Genomic DNA, 24,659 nt, shown 5'->3' with positions numbered 1-24,659 from the left:
TGGCCAAAAGAACCCCAAAGCTGCCCTCTGGAGCTTGGCCAGGGCCTCCGGGGCCGGGCGCAGGGTGTTGAGCCGGTGCCAGAGCATGGACAGGACCAGCTGGTTTAGCACCAGCGCTCTCCCGCGAAGGGAGAGACACCGGAGCAGTCCTGCCCATCTCCGCAGCCGCTCACCCACCCTGGCCCAGCCACCAGAGGGAAAAGGGCCGCCCAGCTCCCCTGGCTAGGGCCAGACTCTCACTGCCTCTGGCCACGCCTGGCAGCTCTCTGCAGCTGAGTCCCTGGGCTTTCGTTAAAGCATCACAGTAGCTCCAGTGACCCCTGTTCCCCAAAGCAGGTGCCAAAGGGGAAAGGCCCATTTCACATCGATTTCATGTGCCTCATCGCTACTATTCTGGTGAAGGGAAGTGCTGGCTTTGGTGGCAGCCGCCCCGGCACTAAGGGCTGATGGGGTTGCAGGCTGTGTGCACTAGACACTGAAAGCCAGGAGAAGCGGCTGTGCGTGCCACCCGGGGAGGAAGCAGAGGGCTTCTTGGGCACAGGGCTCGCGGGAGGGTGAGACCGGGAGATTTCTGGGCAAAGAAACTGCCTGCGTTAGGGAAACTGACCGTATGGACTTCCTGTGGCCACAGACGCCATTCCACCAGGGCTGTCCCTGCTCCAGGCATCACTTGCTCATCCAAAGTGTAATGGAAACAACCTTGCAAGGCCCTTGATGCTGGCCAGCGCCGGGGCCCACCAATGCCATGCCCTTGATACAGCGCAGTGGGGGGGGATGGGAGTAGCTGCAAACACTGCTAACCTCACTCTTCCTTTGCCGCAGGCAGGGCAGGAGGATGCATTCTGGGAAGGGCGCCTTGTCCCCCCAGAACGCTCCCTGCTGCTCACTCTGCCGTTAGCTATCTTGGCTGACCCACACAAGCGTGGCCCTGGCAGGCGAGAGCTTTGGGGGGGGAGGGGCTGGAAAACATGCAACACGCGTTTGAACTGCCCGGCATAATGAACTGCCCGCTCAGAAGGCATCGGGCCCCACTGTGGAGGGTGCGTCCTGGGCGTAGCCTGGGAAAGGGGCTCCTGGCTGGAGTTTTGCTTGCCTGCCTGCCCCGCCATGCGTTTTAAGCAGGAAGAGACCAATGGCAAACCCACTGAAGCCCGTGGAAATCCTGCCGGGGGCAGACCTCAGCATGTGGCCAAGCAGAAAATGTCGGGGGGGCTCCTCCCCCCCCCCCCGCTGGCTGCCTTGGAGTGGCCAGACGAGCCTGCGGGGCCTGGATCTAACCACAGCTTTGATGATGATATTGTTGGGCCGAGGGCCGTTGTTAGCCCTGTGCAGCGAGGGGCCTGGCAGGAGTCAGATCCCTGTCTGAGCCTGGGGCCCAGGGCAGAAGCTGAAGTGTCAGCCCCACCACCAGGGGCTGAAGCCCAAGACTGAGCAATGTAACTTCAGGGGGCCCCGCTGCCCATGGGGCCCTGGACAACTGCCCTGCTTGCTACCCCTAGCCCTGTCGGCCCAGGCAAATGGCTCAGTGGGTGGGGGCCTTGTGTGTTTGGGGAGCGGTGCCAAGTCCCGGGCGCGCCCGACACGACCTCGGCTTTGCTCCTCCAATCTCCATCCAGGCAGACTGTGGAAATACAAACAAATGCCTGTGAGGTCTCCTGGGCCCTGGAGCTGGGTGGCTGCTGGCCCAGCTTCGAAGGCAGGGCCGCCAGGCTGAAGTGGCGCAGGAGTAAAGGTGGCATGCCATGGCCAGAGAAACGGGGGCCCCCTGCCCTCTGTCAGCTCCCCCAGCCGTGTCCTCTGGTCGGGAATTGGAAGCGCAGGAACTCTGCATGGATCGGTAGAGACATCGCTCGGCTCACATTCTGCTGAGGTCTGTGTTTGGGGTGTCCTGGGGAACTGCAGCCCTGGAGGAAGGGGGGTCATTGGATCAACCCCCCCAACTCTGTCACTCCTTCTACCTGTGCCATGGCCCAGAGGGGACAGTTCCCACCACTGGACACGGGCCAGGCACTTTGCATTGTCTGAGCCGGCGGGAGATGGTGGGGCTGTGGATGGGACTGGTTCAGGGGGGAGGGGGATCCCCTGATGGCTGTTACTGACCCTACACGCTGTGCCAGCAGCATGTAACTCACATGTCTCCAGCCGTGTCAAATCACATGCAGCCAGGCCTGTCAGCAGCAACGGCACCAGCGAGCGTCAAACGTGCTGGGAAAAGACCCTCGTGTTGTGCAACTGGATACAACCTGCTTCTCTGCTCCCTTCTTCCGGGCCCTCTAGCCCTCACCCTCCAGGCTGGTCTCTGCTCCGCCAGCCATGCCCAGCAGCCGCCCCTCCCAGCCCTTGGTGTGAGCAAATCGCTCCCCTGCCTGAGGCCCTGCGTGGGCTCCACCCGCTGGCCCCGCAGTCTCCCGCCAGCCAGTTATCAGCTGGGGAGCCACATGGCTGCTGATCCTGTCTGCAGGGTGGCTGTCCACGGGTCAGCTCCAGGCTATTATAGAAACATTGCACATTATTATTGCAGCTTATCTCTGTGCCTGATCTTGTCAGTCTCTTACACAACCATCCTCTCCTTGCCTGGCCTTGCCGCTGGGGCTCCTCTGCCAGGCCTCTGGGGCTGGCTGTGTGGGAACCCTTCTGCCATGCTTGCTGCCTGCATAAATCTCACTGACTTGACTCCACATATTGCTGTTGTGCTGCTCTGTTTTCCTGAGCTCCAGCTGCCTGTCTTCACACGGGGGTAGGGATCCACTGTTCCGTCTGCAGGGATCCCCTGTTCACTTCTGCAGGGCTCCACCTTCCTGTCCACAGGGATCCTCTGTTCCTATCTGCGGGGATCCCCCATTCCCCTCTGCAGGGATCCCCTGTTCCCGCCTGCAGGAATCCCCGTTCCCGTCTGCAGGCCCCACAAAGCTCCGTGGAACCTCGGTTGAGCCGTGTGGTGCCAGGGCCCCAGGGCAGACACGAGACACCAGCCCGGCCTGCAGGATGCAAAGCTGCAGCTCCTAGACAAACAGAAGCCTCCTGACTCCCTTGTGAGCTTCCTCTGCAAACACGGGTCCCCTGTGGCCAGGCACGGGAGAGCTCACAACAGCTGCTTGTGCAAATAGGCCAGGGCGGGGGAGTGCGGACCTTGGAGCGGTCCCAGCCCCTGTGCAAATAATCATTTTTCAAAGTGGATTTGGTGCAACGCGTTTCCGTTCTCAGAGCTTTTCGCAGCAAGAGGCGTGAGGTCCCCGGGGAGCGCGGGCAGCCAGGAGCGCAGCGAAGGGAAGATGGCAGCAGGTGGCCCTCATAGGAATGAGATTCGTGCCGGCCCAGGATGTGGCCGTGCTGGGCGCTGTACACACCGGGACACGCGGAAAGTGAAGACGAGCCCGAGGGCTAATTCCGGGGAGAGGGCACGGCCAGCCTGGGGAGCCGGGAGCTTCAGCCTGAGCACACTGGCCGGGGATGGTGCCATCGGCACCTGGAGCCCACAGTCCCTAATGTGAGACTCTGGGCCCCACAGCTGCTTGCACACTCCTGCCAAGGCCTGGGTTCCTGCTGGCTGGCAGCAGGCTTGTGCCCCTAGGCGGGAGAGTCAGCAGCGATGCTTTTCACGGGACGGCGTGTTGGGGCCTGCCCTGGGGGAGCAGACACCTCCCGTCCCGGGAACATGCCGCGTGCTCAGCTCCCGTCCCAGCGCAAGGCAGGGCGAGCCTGGAGCAGCAGAGAGGCAGAGCACACAGCATCAGGGCCGCAGAGGAAGTGGGCACGGGCCACTCCCCCCTCGCCAGCTCAGTTCTAGCATCCACCCAGCCCGGCTCCTGCTGCGTTTCTGGAGGGGAGGGTCTGCAGCCCCCAGTGGCCTGGCCTCTGGCTCGAGAGCACATGGAGCCTCACGGAGCCTGCTCCGGCCGGGCTGGTCCTTCATAACGCTCAGTCTGCACACCCAGACCACGGGCACCGTCTGCGTCAGCCATCAGCCCACGGCATTCCTCTGTGCATTCCTCTACCTCTCCCACCCGCCACGGCCACGGGGGGAGTATCCTGGTCCCTCAGTTTTCCACCATCCTAACTGCGTGCGCCGTTCACGCACTGGGGTACCCTCATTACGCTTCACGCTGTTCCCACCTGTTCAGTCCACTCACTCCATGGTACGTGTCGGCCTCCGTCCTCACACCAGGCATTCGTCCACCCCACTGCACCTGGCGTAATGGATCCCACACGACTCCTTTCAATGCTTCTCTTCCCCAGTCCTTGCCCTAAGGAAGCTTTGGATTCGGGCTGGAGCCTCTCCTGGCAGCCTGGCAAAGCCTTTCAGGGTAGCTATAGGTCCAGACCATTTAAAATGCTTTTGAGCTACCCGCCTAATCATTAGTGCAACACCATCATCAAAACGGGCAGCAAGCGAATTCAGTGGTCCCAACAGTGTCTGCACTAGCAATGGGTCCTGCTTTCAATAACTGTGAACATTTATGCAACCACGCCAGAAATTCGGTAAAGTTCTGAGATGGGGGAACCGACAGCGCCTGCTAAGGCCGTCAGCTCATTGCTTTCGAAAGGGTTGAGCCTGGCTGTTAATGCACTGGCTCCAGATGCACCTGATTTATTCTCCGTGGATTTAGGGTCTATATTTCCCCTTCTTTCTTTTTCCATTTCTGACCATGGATGTTTCAGAGCTTCCTCCATCTTTTGAGTGGCATCCTCTGCTTCCCTCAACGTCTTATTTACAGGGGACATTTCCTCCGATTCTTCCTCCTCTTCCCCTGCTGTGCTCCCCACCTTTACAGGGACTGTTCTAGGTTCTGGCAGAGGTTTTTCCAAATCCTGCTTCTCCTCAGAAGCCCTCGCCCATGGAGCAGCGGAGAATGATCCTGGGTCATTCCACGTCCCCAGTACAACATCCATTCCAACTGTCCCATGATCCATCTCTCAATGTAGCCAGTGCTACCTGTTTCCATTTCTGGCCCATAGCTTCAGGCACCACAGTGTCTAAAAGCTGCTGTTTCGCGGCCAGGGACGGCACGTCTCCTTTTGCAGGTTTTCTAGAGCTTGTTCCAATCTCTCCTTCTCCTGCTTTCCCTGCTCAAGCAGATCATGTGTTCGGACGGCCTGTTGCCCTGCCAAGGTCCTGTTGCCTGTGCCCTGGTTAGCTCTATAACCTGGGAGGCCAGCAGTGCAGCATGCTGGTTAAACCATCTCACTGCCATAGGCACAAGTTGCAAAATCCCAGGCCTTTTACTGCTATTACTAGTCTTCAGCGCTTCAGTTTCTGCCGTGGCTGTACATATACCGGTCCGTGTTTCTTCATACTCTTTTTTAAACTCCTATGGCCTCCTTTTTTAGCAATCCAACGGGTCCATAGTTCATCAGAACCTACCGAGGTTGTCAGGGAATGTAGATGGGAGTTCCCTAACTCGTGATTTTCTGCCATTTTAGATGTTAGATTGCAAACAGATAAACAGGATCGTTCGCCTTCTTACCAGATCAGCGGTCGGGGTCACCAGTGTTGTCAGGGCCAGACTATGGGCTGGGCGAGCCAGGCAGCTGCCTGGGGTGCCAACCGATGGGGGCGCCTGATGGCAGCTGTAAGGGGTGCACGGCGTCCCTTATAGCTGCCATCAGGCGCTGCGCACCCGGCTCCCGCAGCGCCGTCCCGCCCGCATCCCCGCGGCGCCGGCCAGCAGCGCCCTTCCCCCCACGGCCGCGGGGCCCTGCACAGCCAGGCGCTGAGCGCCAGCAGCGGTGGCTGGATCAGGCTGGGCAGCGCATACGCCATGTATCCCGGGGTCAGGCCCGTGCTCCTGGGGGTGGGCCCATGTCCCAGGGTGGGCCCGTGTATGTGCCATGCGCCCAGGGGTGGCGCCACGCGCCCGGGCCCAGGACGCCAAAATGGCTCGGGCCGGCCCTGAGTGTCGTACCTCGGCGTTCTGTACCTCGGTACCTTCGGGGGTCTGAACTGTCTGAACTGTCAGTGTCAGTGTTGTCTGGTCGGGGTCGTCCTGGCGCGCTCCTGACAGGACCTCTACTCCGTCGGTGATAAACTCTCGGCTGCGTGCGTAACAATCGGCGCTCCCTTTACCGAGACTGTTAGACCCCTGCACTTGGGTCAACACCGGAGATCTCCGAGAGAGCCCGGAAACGGCAGATGCAGGCCAGGTTTGAAATCAGTCGAGCAGGTTTATCGACACATGTGAAGCTCTACCAGTCGGTAACAGAGAGCAGTCCAGTGTTACACCACTGGGCACTATGGCACGTTGACAAGGGACCAACACCGGGCCGGCCTGTTGCCTAGATCAGATATTAACAGCAGTCAGTCAGAGTTAAGTACTGTGCGTTCTGTAAGTCTAGGCGATGACACCTGCCGGTCAGGCGCCTAGTGCACCCACCCCAGGTCGGCCGGAGAGCACCCTCTGCGGTGTCCTTTTATAGACAGGTACAAACAACTGACATCACTTCTTTACGCACCAGGTTGCCACCCTCTGTTGCCTCGTTACCACCCCTCGCCTTGTGCAAGGGGGTGCTCACCTTCTGTTCGTCATCCTGTCAGTTCCGCCGGTCCTGAACCTCGGTCGGCATGTGCCTAACTCCTAGGGCGTCCTCGTACCAGGATATTCCTCAGGATGTGCCGTTACTCCGTCGGCTCACAGTCTGGACTTGGGGCGTCCCTGCTCCACCTAACGTACAGTCACACAGTGATCAGGGGGCCTCTTTCTTGGCTCCTGTGTTGCTGAGCCCAAGTGGTGCTCACTAGATTGCAGGCCTGTTGCTGTTTTCACTCTCTTTGGGCCTGCTGACTCCATGGTCCTGACCCTCAACTTACTACAGGCGGGGGCCACTCCCCCCTCGCCAGCTCAGTTCTAGATTCACCCAGCCCGGCTCCTGCTGCGTTTCTGGAGGGGAGGGTCTGCAGCCCCCAGCGGCCTGGCCTCTGGCTCGAGAGCACATGGAGCCTCACGGAGCCTGCTCCGGCCGGGCTGGTCCTTCATAACGCTCGGTCTGCACACCCAGACCACGGCTGCTGCCCCTCGCTCGTGGGGTGCTGGGGAGGCGCCTCTGGGCCCATTGCTAGCAAGGCGGGTGACAACTGCCCCCCTCCCGCCCCCCAAGCCAAACAGCCCACTGCATGGAGCTTTTGCCCAACCCCAGCCCCTTCCTAGAGGGCCCAGCTTGTCCGTAGCTACACACTCACATGGCCCCTTTGCTGTGGGATCTGCTCGTCTCCCACTCGTCAGTGGGTGTCAGCCAGGTGGCACCCCAGGGCCCTGGTGGGCAGTGAGGCGCGGAGAGGTGAACACTCAGACCCTTAGCCGTATTTAGGCACCTAACTCCCTTTGGTTTTAGCACCTAACTCCCTTTGGGGGTCTGGGCCCAGGAGACTTGCCCCGAGTGGCCCAGCAGCAGGGAGCTGACCCCCCCTCTCCCAGGTCAATGCGCGAGTGTGTCCTGCCTGCCCAGCTTGGGGGCATTAGCCAGAGAGGCTCAGTTCAAAAGACGCCAGCTGCTGTACGCCAGAGACCTGGCTCCTCCCCAGCAGTGCCTGCAGGCTTACAGCGCCTCGCTGGCGCCAGACACCCCGCGCACTGCATCCCATGCCCCGAGCCTGAGAGACTCCGAGGGTCCTTCGCCCGGCTCCTGTCCTTCTTGCCACGGCCGCACACAGGGGCAGGACGGGGGGGCCAGAGGGCTCCATGGCTGCATGTCACGCAGGCTGCGAGCTCCACCGGGCCCAGGGAAACACCCCTCCCGGTGTGCCTCCCCGCATCTCCCAGCACCTCCCTGCGCCTCCCACTGCGCCTCCCAGCATCTCCCACTGTGCCTCCAGCTGTGCCTCCCAGCACCTCCCACTGTGCCCCCAGCACCTCCCACTGTGCCTCCCAGCACCTCCCACTGTGCCCCCAGCTGTGCCTCCCCGCATCTCCCAGCACCTCCCACTGCGCCTCCCACTGTGCCCCCAGCTGTGCCTCCCAGCCCCCCCCACTGTGCCTCCAGCTGTGCCTCCCAGCACCTCCCACTGTGCCCCCAGCTGTGCCTCCCCGCATCTCCCAGCACCTCCCTGCGCCTCCCACTGCGCCTCCCAGCATCTCCCACTGTGCCTCCAGCTGTGCCTCCCAGCACCTCCCACTGTGCCCCCAGCACCTCCCACTGTGCCCCCAGCTGTGCCTCCCCGCATCTCCCAGCACCTCCCACTGCGCCTCCCACTGTGCCCCCAGCTGTGCCCCCAGCTGTGCCTCCCAGCCCCCCCCACTGTGCCTCCAGCTGTGCCTCCCAGCCCCTCCCACTGCGCCTCCCAGCCCCTCCCACTGTGCCCCCAGCTGTGCCTCCCAGCACCTCCCACTGTGCATCCAGCTGTGCCTCCCAGCACCTCCCACTGTGCCTCCAGCTGTGCCTCCCAGCACCTCCCACTGTGCTTCCAGCTGTGCCTCCCAACATCTCCCACTGTGCCTCCAGCTGTGCCTCCCAGCACCTCCCACTGTGCCTCCAGCTGTGCCTCCCAGCACCTCCCACTGTGCGTCCAGCTGCGCCTCCCAGCACCTCCCACTGTGCCTCCAGCTGTGCCTCCCAGCACCTCCCACTGTGCCTCCAGCTGTGCCTCCCAGCACCTCCCACTGTGCCTCCCAACATCTCCCACTGTGCCTCCAGCTGTGCCTCCCAGCACCTCCCACTGTGCGTCCAGCTGTGCCTCCCAACATCTCCCACTGTGCCTCCAGCTGTGCCTCCCAGCATCTCCCACTGTGCCTCCAGCTGTGCTTCCCAGCACCTCCCACTGTGCCTCCAGCTGTGCCTCCCAGCACCTCCCACTGTGCCTCCAGCTGTGCCTCCCAGCACCTCCCACTGTGCTTCCAGCTGTGCCTCCCAACATCTCCCACTGTGCCTCCAGCTGTGCCTCCCAGCACCTCCCACTGTGCGTCCAGCTGCGCCTCCCAGCACCTCCCACTGTGCCTCCAGCTGTGCCTCCCAGCACCTCCCACTGTGCCTCCAGCTGTGCCTCCCAGCACCTCCCACTGTGCCTCCCAACATCTCCCACTGTGCCTCCAGCTGTGCCTCCCAACATCTCCCACTGTGCCTCCAGCTGTGCCTCCCAGCATCTCCCACTGTGCCTCCAGCTGTGCCTCCCAACATCTCCCACTGTGCCTCCAGCTGTGCCTCCCAGCACCTCCCACTGTGCCTCCAGCTGTGCCTCCCAGCACCTCCCACTGTGCCTCCAGCTGCGCCTCCCAGCACCTCCCACTGTGCCTCCAGCTGCGCCTCCCAGCATCTCCCACTGTGCCTCCAGCTGCGCCTCCCAGCATCTCCCACTGTGCCTCCCAGCACCTCCCACTGTGCCTCCCAGCATCTCCCACTGTGCCTCCAGCTGCGCCTCCCAGCATCTCCCACTGTGCGTCCAGCTGTGCCTCCCAGCCCCTCCCACTGTGCCTCCCAACATCTCCCACTGTGCGTCCAGCTGTGCCTCCCAGCACCTCCCACTGTGCCTCCAGCTGCGCCTCCCAGCACCTCCAACTGTGCCTCCCAGCACCTCCCACTGTGCCTCCAGCTGCGCCTCCCAGCACCTCCCACTGTGCGTCCAGCTGTGCCTCCCAACATCTCCCACTGTGCCTCCAGCTGTGCCTCCCAGCACCTCCCACTGTGCCTCCCAACATCTTCCACTGTGCGTCCAGCTGTGCCTCCCAGCATCTCCCACTGTGCCTCCAGCTGTGCCTCCCAGCACCTCCCACTGTGCCTCCAGCTGCGCCTCCCAGCACCTCCCACTGTGCCTTCCAACATCTCCCACTGTGCGTCCAGCTGTGCCTCCCAGCATCTCCCACTGTGCCTCCCAGCATCTCCCACTGTGCCTCCAGCTGTGCCTCCCAGCATCTCCCACTGTGCCTCCAGCTGCGCCTCCCAGCATCTCCCACTACACCTCCCACACAAGGTCTCGTGGGAGACCAAGGCCGGAGCACGTACTCGTGTGCTGTCCGTGATGCTGGCTAGCTGAGAGAGGACGTGGCTTCCCCTTTGGCCCGCCCAGCCTGGCTAGGGATGTGGGCCACTTTGTTCCACACACCACCACCCCTTCTCAGGAGCAGTGGCTAGGCCAGGTCATGCCTAAAGCTGGATGTCCTGCGAGGCAAGGGCAGGCCTCATTGTCTGGTCAAGGCTGAACTGGAAACAGCCTTTTGACTGGGTCTGGCCTGGGGCGTGTGGGGACCTTGTGTGCCCTTGGGAGCCTTTTCCAGCAGTGGGACAGGGGAGACATCATCTAGTGCTTAGAACAAGGAGTGTGGGAGTTTAGGAGAACTGTTTCCCAGCTCTGCCACTGATTCCACTGTGTGACCTTGGGCAACTCACTATGCCTTAGTTTCCCCATATCTAAAATAAGGATTCGGCTCACCTTTAAAAAGGGAAGAGTAGGGTATTATGGCTGCTAATCTCTGCCTCCTCTCAGGAGTTTGGAGCACTAATACTGGCTCTGCTAGTTGTTACTCCAGCTTGGACTGAATTTCACTGGTGGTTTCTAGTCTTCCTGCAGGCGCTAGCAGCAGAATCCTGCTGTGTAAACACAGAATGGTAAAGTCCTTCTTTGGATTATTTCGCTCAGCTGGGAGCTGGAAGGAACCTGGTGTTTACCATGCACTTTTCCACTAGGCCCTTGGCCTGGAAAAGGAAGCAACTCCCCCAGGTTAACTGTGCAGTGCATGCAAACCAACTGCCTTTTCTAAGCCGGCTGGACGAGGGCAGGAAACGCTCTGTGTGTGGACACAGGCTGCTTTCACCTCCTGCGTGCCTGTGCCGTGGGCCAGTGAATGACGGCCGTCTCCAGGCGGGCCAGAAACCTGCGACCCTTCCCTGCAAATACCATGGAAGAGGCCCTGGGCTCTGCAGTGGATTGACCCCAGATGGTACGTTGGCTTGGCTGTGACCTGATCCGAACGTGGCCCCTTCCCAGTGTCACACAGCCCAGGAGTAGGGTGCCATGGGGACCCGCTGATCCCTTTGTTCTTCCCATGAGCGTTGGGGGAAGCCCAGTGGCTCTCCACGGGATGCGGGGGGCTTGCAGTACATGTGCTGCCTCCCAGAATATATTTGTGTTCGGGGTCTTGTGCTCCCCTGCACCCCTCACGTGGAGGCACCCTGTGGGCTGTATCGTGCACGGCCCCACATAAGGTTTATTACTGAGAGCTGACATTTTAGATGAATGCAGAAAAACGGCAGAAAGAAATAGATAAACATGCACATACATAAACCCGCTGGGGGCTGGATTTTTTGTGACTGTCCCCTATTTACATTCTGTCTCTCAAACATCTGGCCAACCCAGCAGAGACGGTCTCCCATTCCAGGGTAGGGATGTTAAATTTCGATTAATTAACTAATCAAATCTTCAATAGGGTTTCCATAAACGATTTGATTAGTCGATAAGAACTTCCGCATTCCACCTTTGAAATGCACAAGAGCCCCAGCGGGCTTTTAAGCTGGCTCCCCCCGGCCTCTCCTCCTTTTCTCCCTCCTTGCTGCCTTTTTGGCTAGGTCTACACCAGGGGTCTCCTACCTTTTTAAGCACAAGATCACTTTTTCAATTTCAGTGCAATGTAAGATCTACCTCAAACCGAATACCCCGGCCCCACTTCCTTCCCGCCCCTTCTCCAAGGTCCTGACCTTGCTCACTCGGTCCTCCCTTCCACATTCTCCCTCCCTTTCATCAGGAAGGGGCAGAGGGTTGAGGCTCTGGTCTTGGGCTAAGGGATTTGGAGTGTGAGGGGGGCTCTGAGCTGAGCCAGGGGCAGGGAGTTGGGATGTCAGAGGGGGGAGTGTTCAGGGTACAGGCTCCATAAAGGAATTTGGCTCCAGGGGGCTCAGGCAGGTGTTTGGGGTGCAGGAGGGGGGTTCATGACTGGGGCATGGGTTTGGAGCAGGCTCCAGATAGACACTGCTCACCTCAGGTGGCTCCTGGGTGGTGGAGCAATGGGAATGGGGCAGGATCACCCCTGCCTTGGCCCTGCACCACTCTCAAAAGCAGCCAGAAAACTCCCCCCATTCCAAGCCCTGTTGTGTCCCCACCTTTTCTGTGGAGATAGACTATAGGGTGGAAGATGGGGCATCCTGACATCTGCCCCCCTCCTCTGCTTTCCCTGCCCTGCCCAGGCAGCAGGAGGGAGAGTGGGGGCACAGCTCCACGGCAAAGGGCAGGAGATGTGCAGCAGCGTGGGGAGGAGCAGCTGAAGAGCGGGCACTTGACAGCCTCTTGGCCAAACCCGTCAGGATCCCCCGTCAGAGGCTCCAAGATCTACTGGTAGATCCTGATCAACTGCTTGGTGACCACTGGCCTTTTTTCAGAAAAAGCTACGCAAATTGCACTCCACAATTGTGTGGCTTTTTCGGATTGCTTTTCCAGAAGAGGCTTTTCTGCCATTTGGCCCTGTCAGACGGAAAGGCCTCCTCTTTCGGAGAGCCCTCATTTCTTGTAGCACGAGGTCCATGGGGCTCCCCGAAAGAGCATGTCCAGGAAACGCGTTTGCTCTTCAGCTTTTTCTTGCGGAAGAGCAAACGTGCTCTTTCGGGGAGCCCTGTGTACCCACAATGCCTCGGCGCTCCCGGCACCTCCTCTCTGGGGGCTAGAAACGCCGACACCCCATACCCGTCTGTCCCAGCCAGCTCGTCCCCGGGTGTCTTTCGATGCTCGGCCCACCTGTGAGACGTCTCGTTGTGGAGCGTGTTCCCAGTGGAGGCCATGTTCAAAGGATCCCACCCGCAGGCCGCGTGTTGAGCCCCACGTAAACCCAAACCGCACCACGTGTTGAGTAGCCCTGGCCTAGTCGACCAGAGTCTCGACTGTCAGATAACCCTTTGCTGATTGCACCGTCGACTGGTCGCTTGCATCCCTATTCCAGGAGACCCCTCCAGAAACGGGAGTGAGGTGTCCTGTGTGTAACCTGCACTGCTGGGCACCTGTCCTGGTGCTGCTCTTTCTCCGTCCCAGGAGAGACTTACGGAGCCCCGAGGAACCGGCTGTTTAACCCTTGGGGGGCTGAGAGGCCACTCTGCTGACAGTGGGGCCTTGTGAGCACGTGTTGGCTCCTGCGGCTGGATTAGTGCAGCGGGCTGGACGATGCCAAAAGAACTGCAGGGAAACGGGAAGGGGACCACCGGGGTGGGCAGCTGTCCTGATTGGAATCCTCGCGGGGGGGGGGGGGGGGCACCTGGATTCTCCTTGGGGAAATCCTGTGTCCTCCCCGCTGAACCGCTCGGGCCCTGGCACGCAGCACAGACACGTCCTATCAAAAGCAGCCGCTGGTTTTGGGGTGGGGGCTGGGGGGCACAGGGCTGATCCCAGCCCCCAACTGACCTGTGCAACTTGCAACACACCAAGGCGCTGGGTCAGAGACAAGCCCCCGGCACAACGTCACAACCTGCATGCGCTGACCCGAGGACACTTTGTGGCCAGCCCTGACAAGGGACCTCCCGGCCCACATCCAGGGCACATCCCCAGCGGTCCAGGCGTCGGGCCTGGGCCTGCCTTGCAGACACCTTGGGGGTGGCAGGTTTCTGTGCCGGCGGCTATTCGGAGCGGCTGTGGAGCAATTTCCCCCCTAGGGAGCTACAAGGTTAAGGGGTTAACCCCTCCCTAGCGGGGGAGGCTTCCCGGGCAGGGGCTGCTCTGGCCCGGGGGGTCGCCACAGGCCGGCTCGCTCCAGCTGGCTGTCGCTGCCGGGCGCTTGCCGTGTCTCCCCAGGCCCGGCCGGGCGCTGTGGTCCTGCCCCACGGGGCCGAGCCGAGATCGTAGCGGTTACCTGCCTTCCTGGCCCGGCACACGCCGAGGGAGCAGGGGGCGGGCGGCCCGACTCCCCGCCCCGGGAGCCCGCGGCGCTGCGGGCCGGGCAGGAGGCGGAGGCGCCGTCTGCGCCTTTAAGAGGCTCGGGGGGCGTGTTGCAGCCGCGCCGCTGCTCCCGGGGCCCGGAGCGGGGAGGCGCCGCTGCCCCCAGCCAGAGGCGCGGGCGGCTCGCGGAGTTTTGCAACAGGCGGCGGGGCCGGCCGGGCGGTCGGTCGGGGCCGGGCTGCAGCCCTGCCAGGCGCAGCTGGAGCCGCGGGCGCATGATGTACACGCTCGCCAAGGGACCTAGCAAGCTCGCCACGCAGAGGCGGACAGGTGGGGCCGGCTGCTTCTCGGGCGGGGGGCTGCGCCCCGGTTCTTGCCCTGCGGGGCCCGCGCCCCCCGGCTCTGCGCCTGGGGCCCCCGGCTCGGCTGCGCGCCCTGGCGGCTGCGGGGCGCCGGGGAGAGGGGGCCCCGCAGCCTGACCCGCTCTGTGCCCGCAGGTCCCACGCAGCAGGTGGAGAACAAGGCGGCGGAGCTGAAGGGCCGGCAGCCGCCGCCCAGCGCCTGGTCCCCCTCGAGGTGAGCGGTCGTGGGCCGGGGCACCGGGCCCCCCGCGCGCCCGGCTCCGGCTCCAGCCCGGGGACCCGGCGGCGGGGGAGGGGTGACCTTGGGCAGAGGTTACCCGGCTTGTCCTTGCCACATGGCTCGGGAGCAGGCGGAGGGGCGGGGAAGGGGGTGGAGGCCAACAGGAGACTCAACCCCGGACCCGATCGCTGCCTCGCCGGGCGGGCAGAGGGACCCAGGCAGGACAGGGAGCAGGGTGCTGGAGCCGGGGGGTGGGGCAGGGGTCATGGAGCACATGGGGTGGGGGAGGGGCAGTGCACGGAGCTGAGGGGCGGGGCAGGGGCCTGGAGCACGTGGGGGGGCAGTGCACGGATCTGGGGGGGACAGGGGCCTGTAGCACGTGGGGGGCAGTGCACGGATCTGGGGGGGACAGGGGCCTGTAGCACGTGGGGGGCAGTGCACGGATCTGGGGGCAAGTTAGAGTATTTGGGGTGACTGCATAGAGCTGGGGGGCCTGGAGGAGAGGGACTGAGCTGGGGGGGGGGAGGACCTGATGGGCCAAGGGGTGCCAGCCAGCCAGGGCCATTCTAGGGGAGAGGGACACAGGGCTGGGGCAAACCTCCCATGCCTGGGCCATTGGGGGGCAAACTTCTCCTTCCCCTGCTGCAGACCCTCCCCCACGCCGCTCCCCAAGACCTGCCCCTCCCCCTCCCCCCTTACCATGCAGGGGGTGGGGTGCCCTGCTCCCTGCCAACGCAGGCTGGAGAGGGCAGCACAGCGGGTGGGGGGAGCAGGTTGCTCCGGCTCCTGCCCTGTTTGGGGTGACCCCTGCTGCTACCACTGCACCAGGACTCCCTACTGCCCTGGTCTCTAGGCCAGAGGCTGGCTGAGGCCACTGCTGCAGGGCCCCCAAGCATAGGGCCTGGGGCGGCGGGATGGCTCTGCAGCCACATCAGGCACACTGGCAGCCAGAGGCCCCCCACCCCCACCGCCGCCCAGAGTTAGCCTTTGCCCCAGTGTACAGGCGCACGCGCTCCCCGGGGCGGGAGGGGCAGGGTGTGCCAAAGTACAGGCAGGGATGCCCGAAGGTGAGCCAGCTGCTCAGGAGGCATCTGCTGAACCCAGTGTCTCCTGCTGCCCTGGCCCGGGGAAGGAGCCATGGGCCCCAAACGTCTGGCCCCTGCCGCGCCAAACCCACATGGGGCTATTGGGGCCCGGAGGTGGGCAGTCAGGGCCCTGAACGGCCCCGTGTTTCTGTGTCCGCGCGAGCCTGGGATCTTGGCCCCGGGAGATCAGTGGCAGAGCCAGCGCGCACAGAGCGGGAGCTGTGGGGCCGGCTCCGCTCGGGGGGGCAGCAGCGTGGCCTTTGCGGTGCACCACCCAGGGCAATTCACGGGAACGAAGTGGCTGTGACCTTGCGAAAGGCCCGCCCCCCCCGGCAGAGCTCCCATTGACTTACCTGGGGCTAGTGTCACCCAGGGCTCAATCCCAGGCTGCGGGGGGGGGGGGGGGGGCTCTTCCCAAACTTCTGTGCTCTCCAGTGTGTGTGTGGGAGGAACAAATACTGTTTGTGGCCTGGTTCAGATGAGCCACTACAGGCTCAGGTCCCCCCCCCCCCCCCCGGCCTGTTCTTTCCCAGATAGCACAGCCTGACACTAAGGAATTGCACCCGGCGGTGGGCCTGCTGATAAGGAGGCCTCCAGCCCTCGGACGCGCAGTAGCCAAGGCAGGGTTATTGGAGGGGCGCTAGGACAGCCCCTGGCCCACCCAGGCCCCTGCCTGCAGTAGGAAGGGTTGCGTTTCCCAGCCCGGTGGGAGAAGGGGGGGGGAGATCAGAGCAGCCTGTGGCACTAAGACCCCATAGCTAGAAAGCCAGGCTGGATCTGGTGCAGGGGCCGGAGGGGCTGAAGCCACGGTCCCTGCCCACGTCCTGACCTGCCCGCTGTCCACTCCAGGAGCATAGCGAAGGGCAAAGTGGAATCCCGCCCCCACCATGTCATCAGGTCCACCTGGCTAGAGCCACGTGCAGCTCCGTGGATGTCAGCTGGGCTGGCAGGGCTGCTTTGCGCCCCCTGCTGGCTCACTCATGTGCATTCATGTATGCCACGCTGCACGTGTCTAGAGCCCTGCCTGGATACAACATCTGTATCCCCAAAAGCAAGTGGCGGACCAGCTCTAACATCTGCGTGGACCCGTGGACAGCTGCAGACTGGAGGGTTCTGGATACAAAATGTGTCTCCACATTCATTTCTGCAAAAACTGAGCTGGGGGTAGCAGTAGAGGGGTAGGGCTCTACCCCGAACCCTACCAGGCAGGAAATGACCAGCAGGAAATGGTGCCTACAGCTGGGATGAAAGTTCGTTTAGAGCTTCCCAGCCTGTTTGCTGCGTGGCCTCCCTGTCACCGGTCGGACCCCTCCCCCGAGCCCATTCTTCCCAGGCCCTTCCAGCAGGGACTCCCCCCTCCGATCACTCAAAAGTCCATGCAGCAAAACGCACTAAGACAGCCCTTTGCGGCTGAGCGCGGGAAGTTGCCACACGGCTGGTGTACACGCAGCCTTAACTCGGCATTACTAGACTGGCCTTTAATTACACGGTCACATGCTGTTTGTCAAACAGTGAACGACTGAAATCGTCCGTTTTCCCGTTTATAAACAGCAGGGTTCTGGCCAGTGGGAGCAGCGGGGAAAGCCGCTGGGCAAGCAGTTTCCTGCGGAGCCATTTCCTGCCTCCGCAAGCCGGGTCTGCCCCCTCGCAGCAGGAAGCTGGCACTGGTGCTCTGACCTTGGGGGGCGGAGGGGCTGCGGGTCTGAAGCACCAGTGCAGGCTCCTTGCTGGGAGGGAGTCCGTGGCCATGTGCAAGACGTGCGCAGGCCCCACTGGAGCGCCACCAATCTAGCGGGAACTTCCTCCCGTTCAGTGGCGTAACCCCACCGTGGTCACGGCCTGCATGAGACAGTAGCGCGAGGGAAGGCGATGGGGGGGGGGGGTGAGTCAGAGCCAGGCTGCCACCAGCACTGGTTTGTATCTGTTCTTCCATCATGTGGGTGGTGGGCGTAATTGGATCTAGAGGGCTGTCCTACCTAGAAAGCCCCCATCCTGCCTAGAAAACCTCCCGCTTTGGGCACTGCCACGACTGCTTCTGCAGACCGTGTAATGCGGTTCCCTTAAAGCATTGTAACCAATGGAAGCGCAGCAGGCAAGCGAGCTGGGCGACGATTGGGCGAGTTCCTGCCGCTGTCCAGCCCACTGATTACAATGACAGGTTGGCTGCCCTGCACCTCTTTCCAGGTGGAGCGTACCCCAGTGCTGCTGCCAGCCATGGGGGCTGACTTCACTGGAGGACTGGCCATGTGTCTAATCCAGCCTCCACTGGAATCTGCGGAAGGGTCTGTAATTGCCCTTGGCACTTCCGAGCACGGCACTGAGCTGCACCTGGTGAATTCAGCTCCCAGGCACCTTCTTAACATACACCTTTTGACCAGGACACACAAGCCGCCCCTGTTCTCGCTGAATGGCTGCAGAGAGGGATGCAAACCTTCCCATAGCTCTGCAGGGTGCTTGTTGTTAATATTTATTAGCACTGTCTTCTGGCCAAGGAAACAGCTTTGCGCTTTGTTCATGCGGCTGCGGTGGAAGTAGATGATTCTTGGATTTAACCACTTAAAACCTCATTTCCCTTAGAGCCTGTTAAACAAACCACAGCTGTCATTAGCCATGAAAGGCTGTTCCTTGTTAGGAGCAGACTTCGTCGTGACTCCAAGCCACAGGATTCTCCCGTCGAGATGACCTGTCTCTACACCTCTCTGGTGGGCTTTTGAGGGCAGACAGAGGAGGGTTAGAAAGGTTTGATCTTGGTGGTTATTGAGAAACATCAGGAATGTCAGTCTCTTGATTTTGCTGGAGGACTCCTCGGTTGGGACCATGCTGTGGATGGGAAGTTCTTAACTGAAGGGCTGGAGGTGCTACTACGAGTTAAAAGAAGCAGCTTTCCGTAGCCTTTCCCTCTCTGTTAATCAGTTTTCATGTCTTTGCTGCTTTCAGCATCACAATCCTAGTAAATCTCGAGCTAGCGCTGGAATCTGCCATGGCAGACAAGACCTTGGTGTCTAATGTGAAATTCATGCAGATGGCGGGGAGGGGGAACCTCTGATAGTCCCAGCACATCTTTCTGGCCATTTTTCTTCATCCCCAGGAACAAGCAAGAAAAGGCCACGCTCCGTCCCCCCTTAGTTTAACATGTGAACAACGCTGACAATCTACTCGTTAAACTTTTACTGCCTTTCAAATGGCAAGTCACTTATTTACCACCCGGGCCGGACCGGTCACTCGGCGAGGAATGTTCTTCAGAATAGAACGTCCCTTGGGCGTTCGGCAGGCCCTGTCACTGGATCGCGTGGCGTGGGTGGCTATTGCACTGCAGTTCCATCCAGGCAGGGGCGTGGCTGCCGGGGCAGATGGTGATGCCAAGACCAGACTAGCCGTCGTTTGTGAGGCTTGGTCAGAGAGTATCTCCAGCACGGTCTGAGGCGGTGGCAGGGCAGGTCCAAGCCTTCACATCACTAGCTCAGGTCCCGAGGACGGTGGAGTTTCTAGATTCAGAAGGGGCTCTGAGCTGGCTGAAGTTGGAATGTCCGCCCCATCCTACTTCAAATTTTGGTTTTGTCTCCAATCAGGATGAAAACTGAAACATGGAGATTTTTGGCAGAAAAGGGAATTTTGAAAAGGTTTCACTTAAATGTTTCTGTTTTCACCGTCCCAAATTGAAATGCTTCAGTTTGCTCAAATGCCTTGTGAGCTGTTCGGTCTTTGGGGCTGTGATCCCCAGCTGGCCTACACCTGACCCCAGTGCACTGTGGGAGATGACTCAGGGGGGCCCTCCTGCATTGGTTTAAGAAGAGGGACTGGCGCAATGTCTCCTGGGAGACGTAGTCCAGGCAGAGATACCGCTCAGTAGAGAAGAATGGTAGCATGAGGCATCCAAACTACATTTCCCATGAGACACTACGGTAGCTCAAGAGGATAATACATTAATGTTACATAGACTTGAAAAACTTTGATTCTGTTCAACACAGAAATGTTTGTCTGAGTTGACCAGGCCTGAAATGAAATGAAATATTGTTACTTTCCTGTCGGAAAATTTTGCAAAATGAGGGGTTTTTGGGAGTTGGGGGTTTCCATCAAATTAACCAGTGAATTCTAGTGTCTCAGCTGGCTTAGTCCCTTCTTGCACAGGTGGTGCATGTGTGTGAAGTGAGGTTTGCACTGATGCATCTACTCCAGATTCAGACCCGTTGCCCAAACTTAGCCCTCCCTTTTCCAGGCCTGCCCGATGTGGAAAAGTAGCATGTGACCATGTAATGCAAGACTGTACCGTAATGCAGACACACAAAAGGGCCCAATTAAAGTTGCTTGGGCAATTCTGGTGTGTCCTGTCTTCTGACTGCATGACACAGCAGCCTTTATGCTCTTGTAACAGAGCGTGTCTGCATGTAACTCCATTGGTTTTTACAAAAGTCAAACTGATCTGTCCCCAGAAATCCCATCAAGGGGCATCAAGCCACTAGATCCGCAGGCTTGGCGAGTCTAGAATGATCTGAGGCCAATGAGGTTACCGATGGCAGTGGGAGGTTGTTATCCGCTCCATGAGTGCAGCACTAAAGCAGTATGGTACAGGGCACTTTGCTGGGGGCGTCACAGAACTTGGCTCCTAGCCTAGGAATTGAGACTCAGCATGGATTTTACTCCAGGCTTTGGAGGGGACTTTGGGGGGCTCAGGCTCTTCTGCCCATTCCCCCAGTATGCCTCCTCGTCCACAGTGCCCCCCCCCCAGACTCCTTGCCCGGCACCTCCTAGTCTCCCCATCTCGGTTCCTGGTCGGATCTGCAGCTCACCCCTCCCTCGGCTTCTCCTCCAAGCTCCGGGTTCTCCCCACAGCCTGCTTCCTTGGCCCAGTTCTGCCCCGCACTCCAGGCCCTCGTAAGAGCTGTGTCCTCATACTCTTGCCCCTCCCCCCACCTCAGTGTCCAACCAGCCCCCCTCCCAATTCCTGTTTCCTTTCTGCCCCTGCCCCCCCCATATCTAGCCCCTCTCTCCCGGCCCAGCCCTTTTGCCCCAGTCTGTGCCCACCCCACAGCTGCACTGAAATCACACGGCTTCCTCTCTCCGCCAGGGCACCATGGCTCCCCGAGGCTGTGGGCCCAGCGAAGCCCCTTCAAAGAAAAGGCCGTGAGTTTTTAACTTTTCCCTGGACCCATGAGAACTAATGGGGCTGATTTCTCCCCCAAAGCACCAGCCTCCGGCAGGCTCAGCATGGGACGTTTCTGCCTAATCCGCTTGTGGGTTGGCAGAGCTGTAAGTCACTCAAATCGGGGCTTTCCCGGGGGTCCCTCCGGCACCCTTTCCTCCAGCCCCGCCCGCGTCAAATGCTCACCTCCTTGGGAGCGCACGCGGAGGGCCAGGGCTCCCCCGGTGCTGGAGAATTCTTTCGGCCGCCTCGGTCTGTCTGCGTGGGGGCGGGTCACGCACCCTGGCGATGCAGCTGGGTCTAACGTGTTAGTGCAGAGTCGGCCTCCGAGTACAACGCCTCTGTTCTCCCCCCCGAGGGGGGGGGGCTGTGTCTGCAGCCACGGCGCAGGGAGCCACGGCTGGCCTGGGCTTTCCTAACCCGCCCAGGGAGGAGAATGTTTCAGTGGCACCCACAGATGTGACACTTTGCCCCTGGGCTCCCTCTGCAGGCTGGTGACGCCCAGTGCCCCACGCCTGCTGCTGCTGCTCCAACAAGCGAGGGGCAGGGGCTCTGACGTGGGGGGGTGGGGGGGATCCCGGCCATGGGCGGCCACAGGGCCCGGGGGCCGTGCTGCACTGTCTTAGGGACACGCCTCCCCCGGCCACAGGGACACGTTGATGGTGCAGAACGAACAGCCGGAAGCTGCTCTAGCCCCACGGTGCTACTGGTGGTTGCACCAGGGCCGCGCTGGGGGAGTGTTACACAGGGATGTACGATCCCATTTAATCAATTCACTGATTAAACATTACACTTAACTGGTTACGTCCCCCTCCACCCACAGTGCAGGGGGCCTGGCCCTGGGGCTGCCAGTTAACCCATTCGCAGCCCTAGAGTTAAATCAACTGGCGGCAGCAGGCAGGGCTGGGGACACATGGGGGGGACACATGGGCTGGCAGGCGTGGCTGGGGGACACGTGGAGGGGGATGCATGGGCTGGCAGGCGGGGCTGGTGGACATATGGGGGGAAGCACATGGAGACACCCCCACAGAGCCCTGCCAGAGGGGGTGCCCGCTGGCCCACTAGGAGGATGTGAGGATGGGACCAAGATCAATCGAGTTTGAGACCCTGGCTTTAGACCAGCTGCCCGGACTCCCAGTCTCAGCTACAAGATCCACTTCCGCTCATCACGCCCGCTGCCCGGCCTGGCTGGCGCTGGCTGCAGAGAGCTCTGCCCTTTGGGCTCTGACCTTATCTGATCTCTGTTTCCGCAGCCCGACTCCCAAACTCGTGTTTAACAGAGTGAATGGCAAGAAGCCCCCAGTGACGGCCCAGCCCACGGCAGCCCACGAGGAGAGCTACACACTGGCCCACGAGGAGAACGTCCGCTTTGTCTACGAAGGTGAGAGGCCCCCATAGGCTGCAATGGTCCCGCTAAGCTTTTCTACGTATGTACAGAATACACTTTTCTATATGCACTGAGGCATGTGCCAATGTGCACCCCCAGGAGAGACAAGCCTGCCTGTGGGCGCTCTGCTCATCAGCTGGGCGGCTGCAGAAGCACCCAGCTTGCAAGGAACACTGACAGGCAGGTCTGGCTAGTTCACAGAAAGAGGGGCACCCCTTGTAATCCCAAGACTCACGGGGTGTCACGGTGCCAGGGGTTATAATGGAGTGGGGGGGACACAGGTGTCCGGTGCTGGAGGTGCTTCCCCGGGGTAAGGATCCTGTTCTGTGACCTGGCCCTGCTCTCATCCTCTGGCAAACAGCCACTCTGTGCCACGCCAGGGGGCGTGGATCCCAATGTCCTGGAGCAGCGTCTCCGGGTGGGGCTTGGGGTCCTGGCAGAGAATCAGCTGCCCACGACGCTGCGGCTCGTAGGCTAATGCCCTCCAGGGGGGCGTGGACAGGGACTCGCGTGGGTGCAGAGGGGATGCTACCTCTGGGGGCACCGCCGGGAGCCTGCGCCCAGCCCTGGGGCCTGCAGCCGAGGCAGGAGGCTGATGGCTTGGCGGGGTCAGAGATGCGCCATGGGAGGGGGAAAGGGCCAGGGCCCTGTCCTGTCGAGCCGGGGCTGCGAGTCTCCTGCGCTGAGCTGAGTGATGATCACAGTGGGGAATGGGGACTCGTCCTGGCTCCTCAGCCCAGCAAAGAGCCAAGCGGAGCCAGGAATCGGGAGCAAGGTGTAGGTGGCGGGGAGGGCTCCAGCACCGAAGGTTCCAGGCCCGGCAGCTCTCGGGCCTGCGTTACCCAGGAGTTGGGCGTGGGGGGCCAGGGCTCTGTTGCCCCATCCCAGGGCCAGTGAGCGGGTCCCTCTGGCGTGTGTCTCTGCGGTGCGGGGCCAGCGCAGCCCAGGGGTGTCTCCCCTCCTGGTGCCGAGCCTGGGCGCTCTCGGGCGGCAGGGCTCTCACAGGCTGCCGGGGGCTTAACTGCAACATGCCACCGCAGCTGCACCTTTTGGCCCTGGGCAGAGGTGGGCGGGGGCTGGGAAAGCGGAGAGTGCGGGGGGATGGAGTGTACAACAGCTGGCACTGGAGTAGCCAGAGGGCCGGCCCCTGCTGACCCCTGCGCTCTCCTCCTAGCCTGGCAGCAGGTGGAACAGGAGCTGGAGAGCAGCCGGCCCGGGGAGAGTGGGCGTGGCCCGGTGCAGTACGCCGAGAAAACTCCCAGCCCCACGCTGACAAGTGAGTGTCCTGGCGCCCCCTGCAGGGGCCCTGCTCACCTCGGTGGGCGGCGGCGCTGGACGATGGGCCGGGCTGCCTTCCTGGGGACCAGTGCAGCGCTGGCCCTTTCCTAGGGCGAGGCAGCAGGACCCCAGCTAGCACGCTGACAGCAGCAGCCCCAGCCGCCCCAGCCTCGGTGGGAGTCCCAGAACACGGGACCCATAGTCAGGGGCAGCACGTTGTTACCCCAGAGCCTGTCTCCTGTCCTGGAGAGAAGGGCCCTGGGGCCTGTCACCCGGGGCTCCCTTCTGTGGCTCTGCTGAAGCACAGCACCTCTTCCAGCTGAGCACCTGGGAGTGCCAGGGGCCTGGGCCAGTTCTGGCTCTGGGAAGAGCGCCCCCTTCTGAGTCACCAGCCATGTGTGACTGCTCCTGGCCTGCTCACTCACGAGCCCCAGCTGTCCCTGGGGAAGGCCGGGGTTCTCTTGGCAGCAGCCTTGGGGCACAGAGCTCCCCGGGAGATGCTCCTCTCCTGCCAAAATACCACACGTGGCAGCCTGGCCACGTGGCTCCAGGTGGCTGCTGGGCATGGAAATTCTTCCCCCCTCCACTCAAGCAGGCAGTGGGGGGAGGGCGGAGCCTTTTGCCTGCAGTCCAATGTCCCCCCGTGTGGGTGGGGGAACACCCAGCCATCCCCATGAGCGCTGCCAGGCTCCCGTCTCGCACAGTCTGGGCCAGTCTCCCTCTCCCCGTGCAGATTTCGTGCCGATCGACCTGGAGGAGTGGTGGGCGCAGCAGTTTCTCGCCGCAATTGAAAACGGCTCATGAACACGCCAGCCGCGGGGCCGGAGAAAACGAAGCGAAAGAAACGGGGCCTAGAACAAGCGCAGCCGAGGGGCCGCCCCGGAAATGGACCACGGCTCCGCCACGCCGCCCACGGCCCCCTGCCTACACAGGGCAGGACGGCAGCTCCCTGGCCCGCCTGGGACCCCTTAAGTGCCAGCGCTCAGCCACGTGAACTCTGGGGGCCGGGCGAGCCCCTGTGGCGGGGGGAGGGGCGTGACTCCCCGGCTCGCCGTGGCCAGGACCTTGCTGCAATAAAGAGCTGAAACTGCCCGTGGGGGGAGTTGGCTCTGCCTGGGGGCTTTGCGGGCAGCCCCTGAGCTGGGCGACAGCCCCGACCTTCCACAAAGCTGCTGGTTCTGGGGGGAATGGGAGGGGGCTACCAGGTCAGGATAGGGGGGTGCCTGAGGCCTCCCCCTTTGCAGCTGGTGCCCCCCGATTCCCAGTGGGGGAAGCAGGGTTCAAAGCACCAAAAGAGCCTGGTCCTGCAAGGCTCCCCCAGGGCCTGGGCTGAGGTGGCCCCCTTCTCCCCCAGCCTGCGGTTCCTGGCCCATGGGAGCTGCAGAGCTGGCGCGCAGCAGGGGGGCAGCCCGC

At 61.7% G+C, this 24,659-nt stretch overlaps 1 protein-coding gene across 1 annotated transcript; it reads left to right on the top strand.

Annotated features, from left to right (window-relative positions):
• Positions 1-13,857: 13,857 nt before the first annotated feature.
• Positions 13,858-24,338, top strand: MCRIP2 (MAPK regulated corepressor interacting protein 2). Its single transcript, XM_075899036.2, has 5 exons — positions 13,858-14,104; positions 14,272-14,350; positions 21,835-21,962; positions 23,143-23,244; positions 23,980-24,338. Exons 1-5 carry the CDS (start codon positions 14,050-14,052, stop codon positions 24,048-24,050), a joined length of 435 nt encoding a protein of 144 aa, XP_075755151.2. The 5' UTR covers positions 13,858-14,049; the 3' UTR covers positions 24,051-24,338.
• The last annotated feature ends 321 nt before the right edge of the window (positions 24,339-24,659 follow it).

The sequence above is a fragment of the Pelodiscus sinensis genome, chromosome 15 (assembly GCF_052426305.1).
Source record: "Pelodiscus sinensis isolate ZL-2025 chromosome 15, ASM5242630v1, whole genome shotgun sequence".
NCBI lineage: Eukaryota > Metazoa > Chordata > Testudines > Trionychidae > Pelodiscus > Pelodiscus sinensis.
Note: the sequence above shows the minus strand (reverse complement) of the source record. Positions and strands in the feature narration are given on the sequence as shown.

Coding starts and splice junctions, on each gene's coding strand:
- MCRIP2 (XM_075899036.2), top strand. CDS start 14,050: ATGATGTACACGCTCGCCAAGGGACCTAGCAAGCTCGCCACGCAGAGG. Junction 14,105..14,271: donor CGCCACGCAGAGGCGGACAG/GTGGGGCCGGCT, acceptor CTGTGCCCGCAG/GTCCCACGCAGCAGGTGGAG. Junction 23,245..23,979: donor TCCCAGCCCCACGCTGACAA/GTGAGTGTCCTG, acceptor CTCCCCGTGCAG/ATTTCGTGCCGATCGACCTG.